The following is an 18,513-nucleotide window of genomic DNA, read 5'->3' as shown; positions in this document are numbered from 1 at the left end:
AAGGGGCCTTTGATTTACACTTTATAGGATTCCATATTAATACAGATGTACAGCCTTGGCCTTTTTGGTTTTCCTTTTAGGAACATTGCTCATCTTCTCACCCTTTGGGGAAAATGTATGTTCTCTTCTATTTTGTACCTGCAAGAGGTATTGAACCAGGTTAAAAATGAATTACTGAGATCTATAACTATTCTGTTAAAATTGTCAGTAGTGGAAAGTAAATTAACTGGTGAGGCTCCTTCCACTTTACATAAGGGAGAGTGATATATAATAAAGCTTTTATGAAAGTTCTCCAAACTGGGCTAGACTGAGGCCAGCCAGGTTTGTTAGGTAGAAGAGGAATTAAAAGAACATTTTGCGGACTAGGAGGCATCGCTTTTAGCACTTGGAAAATGTCACATATTCAAAGAACCATTGAGTCGTCAAAAGCTGCACCACCAAGATATATGTAGCCTCTATGGAAAGCATCATTACTAATATTGGTGGGGCAACGATTTCTGGTGGTGTAGCATTTGTGTTCTCAAATACAGTTGATTCGAAAAGAAAATTAAAACTTAGATATAATGTCAAATCTAAAAAGAAAACAGTGTGTTCATAGATCCTTGATCCATGGAGTGTACGAATGACGTGGCTCATGGAGCTTGCACAATCCACATGTGATCCAGGACATACCAGAGGGGGGATATATTTGTCAAAGAAGATTGCACGAGAGAACACCAGGTCACCAGCACCAGGCATCTACCCGTAGGGATCACTTCCAGGGGCCACAGAGAACCAAACTGTCCCATGCTACCACTCATTCTCCCTTACAGGGAGAATATCTAGCAGGGAGTCTAGTGTCCAGCACTCTGCCTCCAGGGATCCCTCCCAGGGGCAAGAGAGAATGCAGTTATCCCATCTCACCAATCAGTCTTTTATATGGATCATCTTAACAGGAGTCCAGTCTCCAGCACTGTGCTTATCCCAGGATCCTATGTGCAGGGATCCCCTCCAGGGGCCACAGAAAATCTAGTAATTCACTGTTCTTTATAGGGATCATCTTTACAGAAAAATCTAATCTCCAGCCCTCCCTGCTCACCCCACGCCTCTATCTGCAGGTACCGCCTACATGCCCTACCAGGGCCACAGAGAATCCAGTCACCCCATTCATCCACACAGTGTCCTTTACAGGGATCTTCTCAACTGGAGAGTCTGTCTCCAGGACCCTGCTCATCCCAGGCTCTCTCTTTCAGGGATCCCCTGAAGGGGGGACAGAGAATCTCAACTCATTGAAATCTCCCAGAGTGCAAACACCACCCAGGACTACAACACATACTAAAATAGTTTATTACAAGGCACGAGAAATAAACTGTATACATAGCTTTTCATGATACGTTATGAAAGAGGAAACAAAAAAAATCTAACATCTTCATCTTTAATAAAAGTGCTGCTGAAGAGCTGTCAGACCGAGTTGGGAGTTTCCAACCACAAGACCTCCTTGAAACAGCTTAGTCCTTCAACTTCGCCACCCGCTAAATCCCGAGGCAGATCTGCAAAAAGAGGAACACTGTTAGTAACCGCTACAACCTGCACGTACATAACCATCAGCGGCCAACTAACAGCTGCAGCCCATGGACACCAACCACAGGCTGTGCGAGTGGCAGAAGAATAACCACTTCTAGCAGGACCTGTCTGGATGAGAAGCAGGGGAACAGGCACACCCACCACAATCTGCTACTAACAGTAGGAACATATGCACAGAGGCCACATTCTGCACTAGTGGTAACAAAACAATGGAACACAGTCGTGTGCATTAGTAATAGTAGGACAGTAGGCGTGCCCGACATGATCAGTGTTACCTTCAAGAGTAACATGTACAGGGCCACCAGCCCGCACTACTAACAGCAGCAGAAGAAACACAGGCATTATTAGAGCAGCAATCAGCCTGTGCTAGTAGCATAATAGGAACACCAACCTTAATGTTAATCAGTAGGACAAAAGAACAGACCGTATGATTTGTGTGGGTAACAGTAGATACACTCAGCGCACAGTAGTCCGGGTGAATTACAACTGTAGCACAAGCAAGGTAACTGCGGACTGTGTTACTGACAGCAGAGGAATGTCTACACAAACCACTGTCTAGACAATTTAATAGCAGGACAACATGCACACCCAATGCAATCGGTGTTGGGCACTGGGTGAACTGGTACACCCAGCAATGAAAGTGTACCTAAAAGCAGGAGCATGTCTAAAGCAGCCACAACCTGTGCTTCTAATGGCAAGAGAATGGGTATACCGAGCAATGGATGTGTAACTACGGCAGGCACAAGTCTTCAGCAATCCCAGCCTGTGCTTGTAACACCAAGAGAATGTGTACCCAGCAATGCATGAGTAAAGGCAGGAGCAGGTTTACAGGAACCTCAGCCTGTGGGGGTAAGAGCAAGCGAATGGGTACAGAGACCAGTCAGCATCATGTGTATGGTAGTCACAGACTGGATTAGAAACAGCATAAGCACTGCTGCATCAATCACAGCGTGTTAGCAGCGGTATGGATATACTAAGTACAGCCAGTGCGTACATAGGAAAAAGCTCAGCACAGGTACACAACTCATACAGCTATAGGTATAAACCGATCATCAAGGAAGATACACAAGAACAAGTTACTTACCTTCCGTGCAAATATTTTTGGTGGATGCGCTATCTAACTTTAGAGTCCTCACCTTCCGATTCTCCTTCAGGTGCCATATTTAATGTGCAATTTTTTTAATGGCTCTCCCGCGCCAACCAATGGGGCCATGGCTCAGACCTGAATCTGTATTATACGTGGACATGACATCACTGAGAAGTATGTAGTACAACCCCCGATCACTGGTTCCAGTTCCACAGCAATTTTCCTCAGGGGCAGAGTCCAGGCTGACAGAAAAATCATTGTGCAAGAACTATATTGGTGCTTTATTAAAAATAGATAGACTACTTCCGGGGAAGGCTAACTGATTTGTTAAGAAATCTTTAGGTAGACCGAGAAACCTCCATAAAAATTCCTATTGAAAATAAAAAAAAACGTTCTTCTGATGGACACTTGTACCTGCTGAGTCCTCACCTCTTTGAAACAATATCCAAGCAGTGGGTCACAGTGGTGGATGAACAGAAAGTCATGCAACACTGATCTGGCACATGGCCATACCTGCAGACTTTGAAGTTGAGATGGTAATTCCTGATTCCGATTCCTAATTGGGCCGCAGATAAGACTTGATGATGTTGACTTAAAACCCCAGGTGAAAGATCGGAGAGAACGTGGTCTGAAGGTGGTCTGACACCAGCTGCCACAAGCCCTCACTCAGCAGCCAATCACTGTGGTACAGGAACACAGAGCTCCCCGAACTGCGAACATGTGCTGCAATTACAGTCAAGACCTTCCTGAAGATACAAGGGGCTGATGTTAGCCAGAACACAAGGGCCTCAAATTAATAGTGGGTGGAGCCCACTCCAAAACTTAGCTACCTCCTGGGTGACTGCAGGACTGGCATATGAAACTACAGGTCCTGCAAGTCGATGGGCAATATCCTATTCTCCAGCTTCTAATCCGTAAGGACCTGTGAAAGGGAAAGCATCTAATTTCTCCTTGCAACAGAGGGAGTTCAGGAAATAAAGAACCACATGACCACCTTGCTCAACAGAGTGAGACGGTCCTGCTGCAGAACGCAGGCACTGTCAGCTAAAGTCAGAGAGGGAGCTGGGTAAAAGGAAAGGGGCAAGACCTAGAAGGACAAGGAAGGGAGTTGCCTGGTTTGACAATCTAGGAGACCCAGAGGCCCATGATAGGCTTCCAGTATAAGAAGAAAAAAGTACACCAGTCTACTATTTGCCACCTGTGCACCCTCGACGGTAAGCTAAAGCGGTATGGCAGGAGGGGCCAGGGAGGAGGAGAAACAGAACAGGAGTGCTGGTGGTGTCCTTGACAACAGCAGCCAATAAAAAATAATAATCCTTGCTTGAAGCCTTCCAGGTCTGAACCAGCCTTCTCACCGAAAAAGCAACCACCATCAAAGAGCATGTCTTCAAGATTGGACTGGACATTGCCCAAGACATGGTGGAACATATCCAGGCACAACAACAGATAGCAACTGAGGAACCCATTGATCTCACCACCAAGTCTAGCGTATCCAGGTCAGACGGGAGGATTTGTTTGGCACACTGCAACCATTACGGACCACTTCAGCAAAATGGTCAAGTAGGCAATCAGGAAGATTTGGAATCAATGATTATGCCATCTCCCAAAGAGCACGAGAATAACAAGCAAGGAGGAATGCTACGTTAGTGAACCAAGTAGCCAGGCTCAGTAAAGAAGAGATTTTCTCTTCCCTACAGCTTCAATATGTTTCATCTCCCTTTCAGGAGTGGAAGGAAAGCAGTTAGGATTCTTCTTTGTGAGGGAGGAAGACTTGTAAGAGGGCTCTCCAGGGAAGAGTGAGCCATCAAGAACTTTGAATAACCCAGCATCATATGATGGTGCCAGAGAACAGCAAGAGCAGAAGCTGGTTTGCTCCAGATGACCAAGATGGGGGTCCATCAAAGCTTCACTGAACGGAGGCAAAAATTCCACAATAAGGCAAGCTGCAGGATTTCCATAAGGAGGTTTGCTATGTTCTTATGTTATTCTACACTGGTAATATTTCAGAACTTAATCAGCGTTGAGTAAAAGAATCACAAAATAGGTCACCAATGCAGGAGGAGGCCCCAAATGGGCACTTCAGAACCACCTCAGTGGAAATAACCAGGTCACTGGCATTTTATGCAGGGCCAAAGAGTTCCTCAAAATGACCAATGTACTGTTAGCAATGCAAGGGTCTGTAGGAGGATTCCTATTCACAACACCTGCTGCACCTTGTGCCGCGATCTGATCAAAATGGCCTTTATCTTTTAAAAGCTTGTCACTTTCTGTATCAGATCTGAAGTCTGGACAGGAGACTTACAAGGACAGGTCTGACACCAGAGGCAGAGTAACTGGCAGGTGTTCAGCAGTATGAGAAACGCTGTCGGCACCCGAACCTTTTCAGAAGGAGAGAGTAGGGTTTACTGTCACCAGGGATGCAGCCACTGGCAGGAAACACAGAGGCTCTTCAGGGCTTGAAGGCACATCAGAGGGAGCTGGAATGTCCTGCACTGCCTGGGTGAAAACCATGATCTAAGGGCATTCAGTGCCAGGTGCCAGAAGCTCTGCGAAAGGAGTGTGAGGCTTTTGGGCCAAGAGCCAGCACTAGAGCATAGTTCAGCGCTGATTGCTTCTTCACCAACAGAGGATCCGAGAAAGAGGTACAGGCAGAGCCTGCGAATGAAGCCACTGAGTGGAAGATCCTAAATCCCAAAACACCTTTTGTTGTAACAGACGAAAATGTATTGGCAGTCACTTCAAGGCATCTGCTTCAGTTGTTCGAAATTAAAGCAGACAAAACAAAGGACGGATGCCAGGCTGAAGCAGCTTGTAATACATCTGCCTTCACCGTCCTCTGCCTGAGGTGGAGTTACCAACAGCCTAGATAGTCGTGCCCAGCACAGAGTATCATAAAATAAATTATTAAAAGGAACCAATCTCCTGAGAAACAAACAAGAAACAGGCACTACCCACAAGAGGGGACGGTCTTATCCAGGGCCAGAACTGAGGCTAAAATAACTTGGATGCCTGTCCGGTGAGGTGGACAACTTCAATTAAATCCTTAAGAAAAGGAGGCAATAGTGAAATTGGTTATTAAGACATTTGCTAAGACAGCTATGATTGCATTCAGTTTTTGGAAAAAAGACACAGGAAATATTCAATTACTCCATTCTAATAATCGGGGACATTAAGAATATAGGACACTATAAAGGTTGTGGATAAATCTTTTCTTGTTATGATCAACTCTTATTTACGTCAATTCTTGAATAGGTAAATGATTGGCCTCTGCTCCTGAACAAAAAAGAATGCATGTCAAAACATGAAAACCACTATTTCATTAATTTCAGAAAAGTTACATTGGACACTTACTGGTTGGGAGCACCAAATCCGAAACCTGAAACAGATACAAAGAGGATTTAAGTACGGAGAACCGTAATTATGTTACACAATAAAATGTACTACTGTATTCCTTTGTGAAGCCACTTTGTTCAGAGAAGTGGGGCCAAAGTCTCCCTATAGACCATGGAATACCTCCAGGTATGTGTAGCAGTTACACTGCCGTAATCAGTTATTTATGTCCAGGGGATGCGAGATGCTATAAACAGCACATATTTCATGACTATAAAAGCATATGTGTTTGTGCACATGCCTGTTAAATGTATATGGGCTGTTTTACCAACTAGCCAGTACATGAGCAATATGTAGAGGTGCTTCAGCACAGCTGCCGCCATATTCCAACAAGTGCATAATCACATTGGTGAACATGAAAACAGAGACAAAAACAACAAGGTGATGGCTGGAATGCTTGAATTAATCTCAGCCACTGGCAATCGCTCGGGCCGCGTCCCAATCCATTGATTTTTGCCCACCACGCCACCTCAGTTTGGACCCAGCCATACACAAATCAGTCTTGACCCTGCTCCTCATGGGTACAGTCCAGCCCAAACTGCCAGGCCCCCCTGAACCATGCAACCTACAACTGGTTTTGCCATTACCATGGCTCTTCGGCCAAGTACAGCTTGAGTCCAGTGGCACAGTGATTGGATATGGCTGGGTCCAAAACGAGGTGGCATGGAGAGCAAAAGAACGATGGGTTGATATGCTACCCCAAGCGAATGCCAGTGGTTAAATAAATTGTAAGCATTCCTCCTGTCATATTTTGTGTGTTTACATGAAAACAAACATGAAGCGAGGGTAAGAACATCAGTCTACATCGAACACCTGCATGTTTCTGTGCACAAAGGTAAGCACTTCTGCATGAGTTTATGTAATCAAAGTGTTGAAAAATAAATGTGCAATATAAACTTCATGTGTGTTGGCATATGCACAGAAAGGTAAGGGCTGAACTGTCTGCTTCTATTCCGAGACTTGTCACTCATTCTGGGATACAAACGTGGGGGTTTATCAAGGGTGTAGGATACTTGTGCCACCTGATGCTACTGGAAAGTGAAGATGCAAGGCCCTTCAGCTTCCTACGTTCAGAAGATGTCACTGCATTCCTGCATACGTTTAGACTTTCAGGTTGGAATGGCCACTACTTATCCTTTGGGTCTCTAGAGGTATCCACCAATGTGAGAGGCTGTCAGCGTGCGGCGGAATAGGAAGCGATTCGTAAAGCTAAAAGGACAACGCGCTGGTGGTACAACATACACACACCTCACCTTTATACTTTAATTTAAAACACTCAAAAATCAGTAATGTTAATGCCGATGCAATAAGTGATGTCACCAATGTAATATGTGATGGTACCTGTGTTAACATGTGTTAGATCATGAGCAGATCAGGGGAAGGTCCCTGTGCAGCTTAGCTCAGTTTCACTTTAAGAAGCCAATCAATGGCGTTCTGTGTGAAACAGGGAACTTGGGGTGTCATGAGGGTATACATTGCAGTAGGTGGTAATTATAACATTGAAGAAGCGCCTTGAGGCCCTCACGGGTGAGTAGCCGCGCTCTATAAATACTGATTGATTAGGTGCACATACAGTTCTGCTTGTAGCAGCCCTGAGCTTTTGATTCATCCACAGGCAGGGAAGTATCCACTTCTTAGTAAATGGACAGAGCATAACACTATAATTCGGTTCTGTTACTATTCGTTTCCCCAAATTCACCCGCTGCAGTTCTACCCATATCATCTGTACCTCCTGTGTTTCCTGTGGCACCACTGGACGCTCCTGCAGGTGACCCGAACCCAGAGAATCCACTGGCTGGTGCCCCAAACCCAGACGCTGGCTGGCTTAGTGTGCCAAAGGTAGGGGCGCTCTGGCTTGCGATGCTGCCAAATGTTGTTGTGTTGTTTGTGCTACCGAAACTAGAATTAAGACAAAGACAACCATCAGGAACACAGGTAACAAAATTATGTTAAAACACACACGTGTGATCTGCCTCCACGATCTACAGTATAACAAAATAAAGTTACATACCTGCTATTATAAATATACAGTTGCATTTTATTTTTTTAACAGATGCAAATGATCTCTTTGGAAATGCTGTACGTTACACTCACTATCATATCAAAGGCGTTGACAAGTAAGATGCAGAAGATGTTAGATTCGTTCCTGGAAGCAACAACAGGACAACCTAGCTGAAGAACTATGTCACTGATATTTAGCTCTTTTATCCATCACATAACCTTCTGCAGTGTCACATATAATTAAATGCAGTGAACACTCAAAGCAAGCAGCCTGCAGAGGAATGAAAGATGAATAAATCTGGACACCTGTACTGGAGGATCAAGTTAGTTACTTTTGGTAACACTCTTACTGGTGGTATCTAAACAAGGAGTCCTCACCTTTGAATTTGCCCAGCTGCCAAACTGGATCCACAGGCTTTTCCACCAATTGCTCCTGTGTGCCAGCAGAGGCACTGTTAGCCTCCACGGCAGCCTTGTCCCGCCTGCGGGAGTGGCAGCGTGCAGCAGTATATGGGTGCCACCACTGACCAGATAGATTTCAACCAAGTATTTTTCTCCCTTAACACAGACCATTAGTAACAGAGTGAGAACCACAAGAGTGTACAAGATCTAACCTGGAACCTTAGTAAGACCTAGAATGCCACTTCACAGAACTAGGAGAGGGAACTGGGGGTGAGGAATCATAGTTATATACAATATTCACCAGAAATAGCACTAGAGTTGGTAAGTAACTTGTTCTTCTGATGGATACTTCTAACCACATACTCCTCACCTATTTAATAGATACCAAAGCAATACCTTGTAATGGTAGCGGGTTGGAGGTGTGGACTTTAGATCAGCAAATCTTGCAAGACTGATTTAGGAAAATGGCCCTGCTTCTAGACCCAAGAGTTAGAGCAGTAATAGCTGGTGAAGGTGTGGATGAACGCCTAAACAGCTGCCTGGCCGATGTCCTGCACCATAAGACCACTGGCCAAGGCTGTAATAGTGGCCTTAACTCTGACAGGCATAGTACATCTTTGCAAAGAAGGAGTCATCTGGATAAGGTCAGTTTATAGACTGCCTTTGCCTTGTTAGCACTAGAGAACCCCGCAAAACCTTCGTCACTCACTTAGCGCTGCTTAGTCAGATTGCTAGAAAAATCTATGGACTCTCTTGGCGTTCAGCTAGTAAAGCCGACCACCTCAGATGGATGTGGCGGAGAGAGGAAAGTAGGGAGCCTGCTGGGTTGCTCCACATAGAAAGGCAATACCACTTTTGGTAGATTTTATGCAGCTGTCTGAAAGCACCTGCTGCGTGGTGGTTGTACCGACAGCACATTATTTTCACTGATGTGATTCAGAGAAGTAATCTCAATGAGAAGACAGTTTTAGTGGCCAGTAACCACAAAGAAAAACTATGCATAGTCTTAAAAGGCATTCACGTTAATAAGATAAAAACCAGAGTAAAGTCCACTGCTGCACAACACAATGTGCAGGAGTAAACACACGTAAGCCCTCCAGGCTAAAGGCTGGACAAATGGAAAATATCAGAAAGTTGAGCCCGCAGGGGACCGGCCTGACGGTCCTCGCATCAGGTTGCAGATTTTGCGTAGCGTTTAGAAAAGACTGACTTTGTGGCAGGACAGCAATCTGGGGAGATGGGCGATCAAAAACACTCAGCTGGTTCTGCTCAATATCCACGCATGGAGGTTTGTGTGTAGAACCCTGCTCTGTTGCTGAGGAAGCAAGTTCTCTCCAAAAAGTGCACTGCATATGCTGAGGCTTAGCAGGATGGAGTACAAAACCCTCCATGACCAAACTAGGGTTATCATGAGTTGAGCCTTGTCTCTCCTCACTTTCAGATCCAGAGAAAACGCGTATAGGAGACCAGAGACGAATGATAAGCAAACGGTGTCTCCCAGAGAACTTGGAGGTGGAAACTCTAGAGCTCAAAAGGCTCAACAACGTGTGTTTTGAAAGGCGGTGAAAAAAAGCTAACCAAGAGCTGTCCTACTGTGCAGAACCGCCTGTGAGACCACAGAGTGGGTGCATGAAGGGATGGGTCCTGCAGGACAGAGGACACCATTTAGCTCCCAGGAGCAAGGACAAAGAGGACCTGGGCAGTCAGCATCTTGACTTTGTCTTTACAAAGGATGGTGTTCAAGAACCAAAGATCCAAAGATCCAAAATTGGTCTGAGCCCTTGCCCTTTTTGGCGACCAGGTAGTGATGGGCGTAGCACTGGATGCGCCTCTCCTCCTTGGGGACTCTCTATTGTGCTTTTATCCAGCAATGACTAAGCATCTTAGGTAAGGGTAGAGGTGTGAGTGAACACAGGAGGAACTGCAAGAGAGTGGGGTGCTGATAGAAAGGAAGGGCACAACCATGAATGAACCTCAACGACAAATCGGGACAAGGTAACTGCACTAGAGTTGCACTGAAAAAACACATGTTGCCCCCCCACCCTAACTCTGAAGTGGGAGACGTCTTCCTTGAACTATTGAGAATGACTGTCCCAATATTTCACTCTACCGAGAAAAAAGGCCTTGCCCCAGGACAAAATTCTTTCCAGTTTTGGGGATATTTAAAAGAAGCATTGTTTTGTATTTTACATATCAGATGGGAATACATTTTTTGAATTTATTTTCCAAGAAGTCAGCCCTGTTCCATGGAATGCCCAGTAAACCACACAAAGACCTTTGAAAATCATGCATTTACAAAAAGGAACCCATTAAAGCTTAGTGAGATGAGGCTTGACTAAATTCTACCTATTCTGATGGATACTTCTAACCACATACGCCATCTAAAATAAGTCTAGTAACCATGTACTGGACTATCTGGAGTCTTGCTAGTAGATACTTATGTTGCCCCACAGAGTTACTGTAATCCAGGAGTGACATCGCCGCCACTTGAGCCACTATATTCTTCCACTGATGGACAAAGAATGAAGACTGTTTGGGTTTAGGAAATTCCTGAAAACAGATACAGTAACTTTGATGATCAGGGACGGGAGCGTTAACCTACAATCAAAAATGAAACCGCAATTTCAGGTTACTCTCTAGGTAACAGTCCATGTTTCAGGAGAAACAGTTCCCTTTTGGACCATGGTCAGTATTAATTTGCATAAGGCGGGCCTCTGTCTAGAGTGGCATAGTGGTCAAAAGATGATGAGTTGAAATGCAGAGTGACTGCAAGGGGTTTAAATATTTGCGAGCATTTCTCCCATCATTTTTGTGTTTCTGACCACCAGGCTACAGCTTGCCATGTTCATGAGGGATACCTGTACGACCGTGAAGGAACCCATGGCGCACATTTGGGAGTGACAATGAATACCACGCCAGGGTCCACAGCACACACGATTACAGTTTGTGGTATCCATCACAACCAGGAACATGTATTTGCCTGCAATCTGTCTGAAATGGACTGTTTGTGCGAAGGAGTTACAAGCGGGAGGGCAATATCTGGCTGACCACATCCAAGGGGGCATGAGTGCATCTGCCCAACAAGTGGATTACATTTAGAGATCACAAAGTCAAACGGGCAGATGAGAACACCATTGTGCCAAGCACATTAATACACTTTGAATCACTATAAAGCCGAAAAGTAGGGAGCCACCCAGGTTGACTTTGCTGGCTGAAGCTGAACCACAAAGCTATACAGTGTGGTGCGGAGCCAAGGAGGCCGGATCATCCAGAGATGGTCTAAGGTGCCTCGTTATGGGGCAAGTTATCGGCGGACTGGAACAAGTTAAACAAAGCTGCAATCAGAATGTCTGTCAGGGGCTCATTAAAGGGCAGCAAATACTGGGAAGTTCAAGGCCAGGCTGCAAGCTTTCACTAGGAAGACTACTTTCTTCAGTTGGCAAATGTAGTTCTAACACCTCCACTATCCTGCTTTCTACAACTACAAAGAAAGCATCTCCCTCAGCGGGCAACCGAAATGCAGAGTCCATGTCTTTGATGAAGTGTCAAGTCCTCTAACATTTGGCAGGTCTACGTTTACTCCATCAGTGAAGTTACACAGAGTAAAAAATTGTCCGCCCCTTTATCAACATCCAAGTCATGTGGAACATTTTGCAAGTCTATTACGGATCACAGTTTGAGCCAAAAAAGGTTTCAAGGCATCAGAGATACTAGCACCAAGGCTAGGGTACTGCTGGAGAGTCCCCCAAAACAACTGGCTATGCCTTGGTTTTCTCATTATAAGTGCAGAGAGGACCCGAAAATGGCCAAAAGATGCAGCATTGCCTCCTTAAAGGTCTCTGCCTGCTGTGGAGTCGGGTATGGATCGGAAAACTTGAAGCACACAGACTACAGTTGTAATCTGGGGACTGAGTGACACTAACAGTGTTGAGTTGGGTCTTAAAAGTACTGAATGTGTAGTGTAATCTCTCCCTTTAAGCAGAGCTCAGCGGGGGATGTGAGGGAGGGGGAGGAGGAGGAGGAAGCTCATCTGGACTTCTTGTGTTTGCACTGAGATTTGTCTTTGGTTATTTCCCCTTAGACTTACCCAAGGCTATATATAACCTGTAACCTGGACTGTTTCATATGTTCAACCATAGTTTTTATCAATCAATCACAGATTCTTGTAAAGTGCGATCTGTTCATCCGAGGGGTCTCCAGGCGCTGCAGGGGTGGGGATCTGGGGGTGCTGCTAGCCTTGGCAGGCTGTTGCTGGCAGTTGAAGAGCCACGTTTTCAGCTGCTTTTTGAAATCCGTCAGGGAAGGGGAGGTTGTTCCAGGATCTACCAGTGAGGAAGGAGAAGGAGCGCCCTCCATATCACTCGTGGTGGATGTGGGGGACTTGGGCCTGGGCAAGGAAGGCTGAGCGGAGGTCTCTGTATGGCTGGTGGAAAGAGACATATAGTGATGTAGACGGGTCCGGTGTTGTGGAGGGCTTTGTATGCATGCGTGAGAAGCTTCAAGAGGCATCTCTGCTGGATGGAGAGCCAGTGGAGGGCACAGAGGTGTGGGGTGATGCTGGTTCTTCTGGGGAGGTCAAGGACCAGTCTTGCTGCTGTGTTCTGGATAGTCTGGAAGCAGTCATGAGCTGTTAAGTGGTTCAGGCGTAGAGCGTGTTACCATAGTGGAGTCGGCTGGCAATAAGGGCCTGGGTAACCGTCTTCCTGGTGGAGATAGGAATCCCCTTAAAAAAACCTGCGGAGCATGTGGAGGATGTGGAAGCAGGCAGAGGAGATGGCGTTGACCTGTTGCTTCATGGTCAATTGTCTGTCTAGGTTAATCCCGAGGTTGCATGCGTGTTTTGTGGGCGTGGGTGGGTTACAGAGGGTGGTAGACCACCACGTGTCCTTCCAGGGGGAGGGCTTGTCCCAGAAGATGAGGATCTCTGTTTTGTCAAAGTTTAGCTTAAGGCAGTTGGTCTTGGTCCAGGAAGCAACGTCTGTCATAGTGTTTTGGAAGCTGGATCATGCGGTGTTGTCAGAGAGTGAGAGGACGAGCAAGGTGTCAGAGTAGGAGACGCTGATGTTGAGTCCGTGAGTGTTGTGTTGTCTGTCAGTGTAATCATGTAGCGATTGGAGAGGGTGGAGTTGAAGGAGGATTCCTGGGTGGGGGTGGGGCGTGGGGGTTGGGGGGGAACGACACCTCAGATGATGTCTTTGGGTGCAGAGAAGTAGGGAGAGAGGAGGATTCTTTGAGTTCATCCACAAAGGAAGGAGGCAATCCAGTTGAGTGCGTTGTTTTGAATACCAATGCTGTGGGAGTCTGGAGATGAGAGTGTGGTGTGAGATGGTGTTGAAAGCTGTGGATTAGTCGAGGAGAATGAGGGCAGCTGTAGACTCTAAGCACCTGATGTCGGTAGCTGTGATCAACATGGTTTCGGTGCAGTGATTGGGCTGTAATCCGGATGGGTCAAGCAGGTTGTTTTGTTCGAGGTAGTCCTTGAGCCGGCAGTTGATGACCTTTTCCAGGACTTTGAAGCCTTTAATTATTTTGAAAAAAATGTACTGTATGTTGCAAAAGAGAAGCATGACCTCACAGCCCCGGTGACTTTTGTTTGGTTACAATGCTCAGCAATAAATAGAACTGTGCATCTTTCAGAGGTTAAGAAAATTATATTGAATGTGTCACTTTAACCACTGCAACTGGTGGGAGTGGACGAACTTCCTCCTTTAAAAAAAAAATGTACTGGCTGGGGACCAAAGATAACCACCACACGCTGTATCTAAGCCATCAGCTTTCGAAACTACAACTCAACAGTCACAAGATTGAAGTTAACCTTAAGGAGTTTAGGACCTGCTTATACTTATTCAGACCAAGAGATGCAAGTAGTAAAACTATTTCTTCCAAAATGTTACGCAAGTATAATTAGAGGAAATGCCAGTATGATTGCAGCACTTGGGGATTTTCTCAAAGTCTATTATCTTTATCAAAACAGTACACGTACCAAGACATAGTTAATGGCCTCACGTACATTACAGGCTTATTATCATTGCCTCTGTACCACTAAAAAGAAACCGATAGATGTTAGCTGCTTGTAATTCCAGTGTGGGCATCCTCATTGGAATTCATAGGCAGAGTACCTCACCTATGCAAGGGATCTCCACACACGCAAAGAGAAACCTCTTTCTAAAACAGACTAAGGGGGATGGTAAGCCAAGAGAATTAAAAAACAATTATGACAAAAAATGTTAACAGTTCATCCAATTACATTCCACAGGGACGTCTGACTCTCTGTTGTGCCTGTTCTAGAGACAAACTATATACACTGATGTCTGGGAGCAGTATGTACTAGTTTTCAAAATGTTGCTGTGTAATTCTAAGAGGCAGGAATGGCCATCATAAGAATAGCAGAAGCCAGGAGCGGCTCCTCCACTAGGACGGAGGAGAGTAGCCCCCTCCAGGAGCAGCAGCTGCAAACCTTTTACTACAAAACTGTTTATTATCGTTTTGTAGTAAAAGGGGCAGGGCATTGGGGATGACTAGCATTGAGGGGGATTGCAAAGCACTCCTCTTCATTGCGCATGTGTTTGGCTAGCAGTCTCAGGTCGGCCAAACACACATGCGTACTGTGCTCTCTCCAGCCCCGCACTGAGTTGCTACTTAGGCCCTAAATGTGTCGGCGGCATTGTGGTTACCAGAAAGGGGTCCCCCTTATCTCTGGCAGATGAAGACAGTCCAGACTTAGCAAACAGTTCCTCTCGTTATTCCAAGCCTACAGCCAGAAGCCCGTCATCCGAGGATGATGACAAGGAATGCCTCTTCGTGAGTAATACATAACAGTCATAGCTGGAATGCCTGCAGAACAAAGGCAATATGAATAGTAAGTCTCCTCAATGCCTCATGATTTATCACTGAAATATTAGCTTTAAATATATTTTTAAAGTTCAGCCATTTTCTTCAAAACGTTACCTAATGAGTTCTAAAAACAACACAAATTCTTATCTTGAATTTTGGGATACATATATTAACTCAACCAGCCAAAAGCTTCTAGTTTAGTAGGCTTGGTAGCCCAAAGGAGAGCTACTCAAAGGTAGCTGGAAAGTTTCCCGTAGCTCAAAAGTTACTTGTTGGAGAAGCCCGTTCTAGGCGCTAGAATCCATTGAGGAACTCTTCATAATGTTTTTGAAAAAACTGATTTTATACAAGGCTCAGCAGCAATGGTACTTTGTTATGCTGTGCATTCTAGAAGTTCTTGAGATGACTCCTTACTCTGAGGTGCCAATCAGCAGGACATGGGACTTGAGCTGCTGCTGGTTTTCTGGACGCTTGCCAAGTGCCGGTATAAACTGATTCCTATCGTTACTTTTTGTGTGGTGCATGTTTATGTTGAAAATAAGCAGTTTTTGTCTGCTGGTGCTTAGCCAGCAGGGTTTTTGATTCTGAACCAACTGCGCTGAGAAACCTCTCCTACGGGTATGGACTTTGGTGTACTCTCTCATTTCTAACGAGTGGCCACATTAGCCTTCAACCTAATGAAAACGGCATCTGCATGGACCTAATAAGCACTTGAACCTGGTAATGGGAAATTATAAGAAACCTCTCAGGGAACTACATAAACCGTATCCATTGTACGAATATGTGCCACATAGGTAGGGGCAGTGAGAACAGTCAGGAGTTTAAGTAAGTCCTAAAAGAAACATTGATGCCTCGCCTCGCGGCTTGTGAAAATACATCAAACAATATGAACAGGAAAAGTCACAGCAACCTAACAGAAACATTGAGTGTGAAGATTTGAGAACAGGCGTGCTTCCACAAACTCTCCCCTGGCAGCAATCCTCTCTGGCGGTGAGGGAGTGACAATACGCAAATGTGAAGGTGAACTGTTTCACAACAACTAGGGCCCTCCTCAGGAGCGCTCTTAATTTGGCAGCCTTAGTTTGAAGGATGTCAGCAGTCTGGTTAAAAAGGTCCCACTGCCATTAGGACCAGTAACCGTGAAGCAGCTGTTGGTTGAAAAGTATCAAAATTAATCATCATCTGTGCTTTGGATCAACCACTCAGATTCTAGAAGGAAATTTAACCTGGAGGATGTCTATGCTAAAGTGATTCTGGGAAGGTATTTTGGGACCTTTCCACTTTGGAAGGGGAAGGTGTAGATACTTCTTTGGTGCTCTTTTCCTTCTGCTAGGTTAACACCTTCCTATATGTTGGTGGCACCCTGATGATTTGCTGCCCAGCCGTGTGAAGGAGCGCCCCTCTTTAAGGGGCCCATCTTAAAACTCTCCGGGCTCCTGATCCACAGAATTAGATGGTTCCAAACTTTAGAGGGAACAACTGTAATAATTGGGAGCAGTGTGGAAGGTTCCGGGGTCTCTCTGGGCCACTTCTCTAGTTGTGGTGCCTTTTCTAAGCTGACCTCAAGGAAGAACCTGATGATCGTGATGTCTCAGCATGAAAGCTCCCACTGGCGGAATAAGCATCAACGTCGAGTAAGACCAAAAGCTGGATAGTATCATAACTCTGACACTGAACATTGTTGGCCCCCAACTCTGTAATATCTAAGTGTGGAACCATGCCCGCTGTCCATGTAGGTGGGCTGGGACTTAAGAGTGTGAGGGAACAGCCCCCATGGCAGACAGTGAGTGTCCGCATTATTCTTCGCAAGCACAGCTCAATCACAAGGTGATCTGCTACCCTGTCCCTCTGATTCCTGAACAACTTAACTTGACAACCGTTACACTATTTATTAGTGTGACTCGTTAGGACACAAACCGTACATACAGTACAGAATAGAAAATAAGAGTAATGATGTCCAGTATCACAGCTTGTTTATACTTTTATTTAATGATAAATTCTAATTTCTTCAGAACATTCATTCACAGAATCACTTATACGAATGGTTCAAAACATATCACAAGGTTGTACTTGGGTATACATCAGAGTAGATTCAATACCATTCGTGTGCACATCTTGCACACAAATGTTTTCAGTTATTCCTGGATTAAGGTCAAAGCAAAATAACTATTTGCAAAATCAATTTCACAGAGGGTCATGATACTGATCTTTTGGTAAAACTGTGCAATATGTTTTAAACAATATGAAGCACTGATTATACAGCAATTCGTGTCTACAACATCTGTAATTGCACTGGTTACATGCTAGCATTGTTTGCTTACTGGACATTTGTTTAGAATTTAACGTTTCAGATCAGAATTGGAAGAACGAAGGTTAGGAAAGAATCAAAATGAACTCTTACATAAAAGCATAAGAAACGTAATACACCAAGCCGTGATACTGGACATCTTTACTAGACTCTGATGAACCTATCTTATCTTTTGTTCTTCTGTAATGTGATCTTGAGCAAACTATAACATATTCAGTTCCACCTCAGCACCAGTTCATTTCTTATCTGTCCTCACAACTTTGGAACTACATACTGTAGGTTTATCATTTCAAATGATGTAGCTATCCCTTGCTTTCATTACTGTAAAAAAGGAAAATGTTACTTACAGAGTAAGCTTCTGTTTGTGGCATGTCGTACTGTAGATTCAAATGCTCCACATACTCCTGGCATCTAGTGTTGGGTCCGGAGTGTTGCAAGTTTTTTTTCTCCGAAAAAGCATTTTTGAGTCATTGGGTCGAATGACTCCTTCTCGGTGATACTGCACATTGGCATCGACTGCTTTGTTAGATTGTTTTACAGCAGGCGGGTGAGAAAATGAGTGTACAGGAAGTATAGAGAAAGATGTCCATGCAAATGTAACGGCATGTACAACTATGTACAAGTATAAAGTAACATACGGTGTAGGAAGCTGGCTCTCTACACAGTGCACTAGAATGAAGCACACTATGCAAAAAGTCCAGTGGATTCCCAATTAGTTTACAGAGGCAAAAGTAGATAGGACTAATGCTCTATTTTGTAGTAGTGTGGGTGCGCAGTTAGGCTTATCAGAGGGTACTGCTAAGCATTTGTTGTACTCACAGAGGCAATAAATGAGACACACACTAAATGAGTAAATCTTTAGAAAAAAATGTTTTAGATATGTTTCAAACCCAAGAACTTTGTAATACGATAATTAGACTTTTAAGCA

At 44.8% G+C, this 18,513-nt stretch overlaps 1 protein-coding gene across 2 annotated transcripts in view; it reads right to left on the bottom strand.

The window, feature by feature from the left end:
• Positions 1-1,310: 1,310 nt before the first annotated feature.
• The window catches only part of NUP214 (nucleoporin 214), a 387,516-nt gene continuing 370,313 nt past the window's right edge, over positions 1,311-18,513 (bottom strand). For both annotated transcript variants that reach the window (XM_069237075.1, XM_069237076.1), the window contains 3 exons: positions 7,770-7,939; positions 6,002-6,026; positions 1,311-1,529 (listed from right to left, as the gene is read on the bottom strand). In XM_069237075.1, coding sequence (XP_069093176.1) covers positions 1,496-1,529; positions 6,002-6,026; positions 7,770-7,939 — 229 coding nt within the window. In that variant the 3' untranslated portion in view covers positions 1,311-1,495. The remainder of the gene's footprint in view (positions 1,530-6,001; positions 6,027-7,769; positions 7,940-18,513) is intronic.

The sequence above is a fragment of the Pleurodeles waltl genome, chromosome 6 (genome assembly GCF_031143425.1).
Source record: "Pleurodeles waltl isolate 20211129_DDA chromosome 6, aPleWal1.hap1.20221129, whole genome shotgun sequence".
Lineage (NCBI taxonomy): Eukaryota > Metazoa > Chordata > Amphibia > Caudata > Salamandridae > Pleurodeles > Pleurodeles waltl.
The sequence above is the reverse complement of the archived record's forward strand: the minus strand, read 5'-3'. Positions and strand labels throughout refer to the sequence as shown.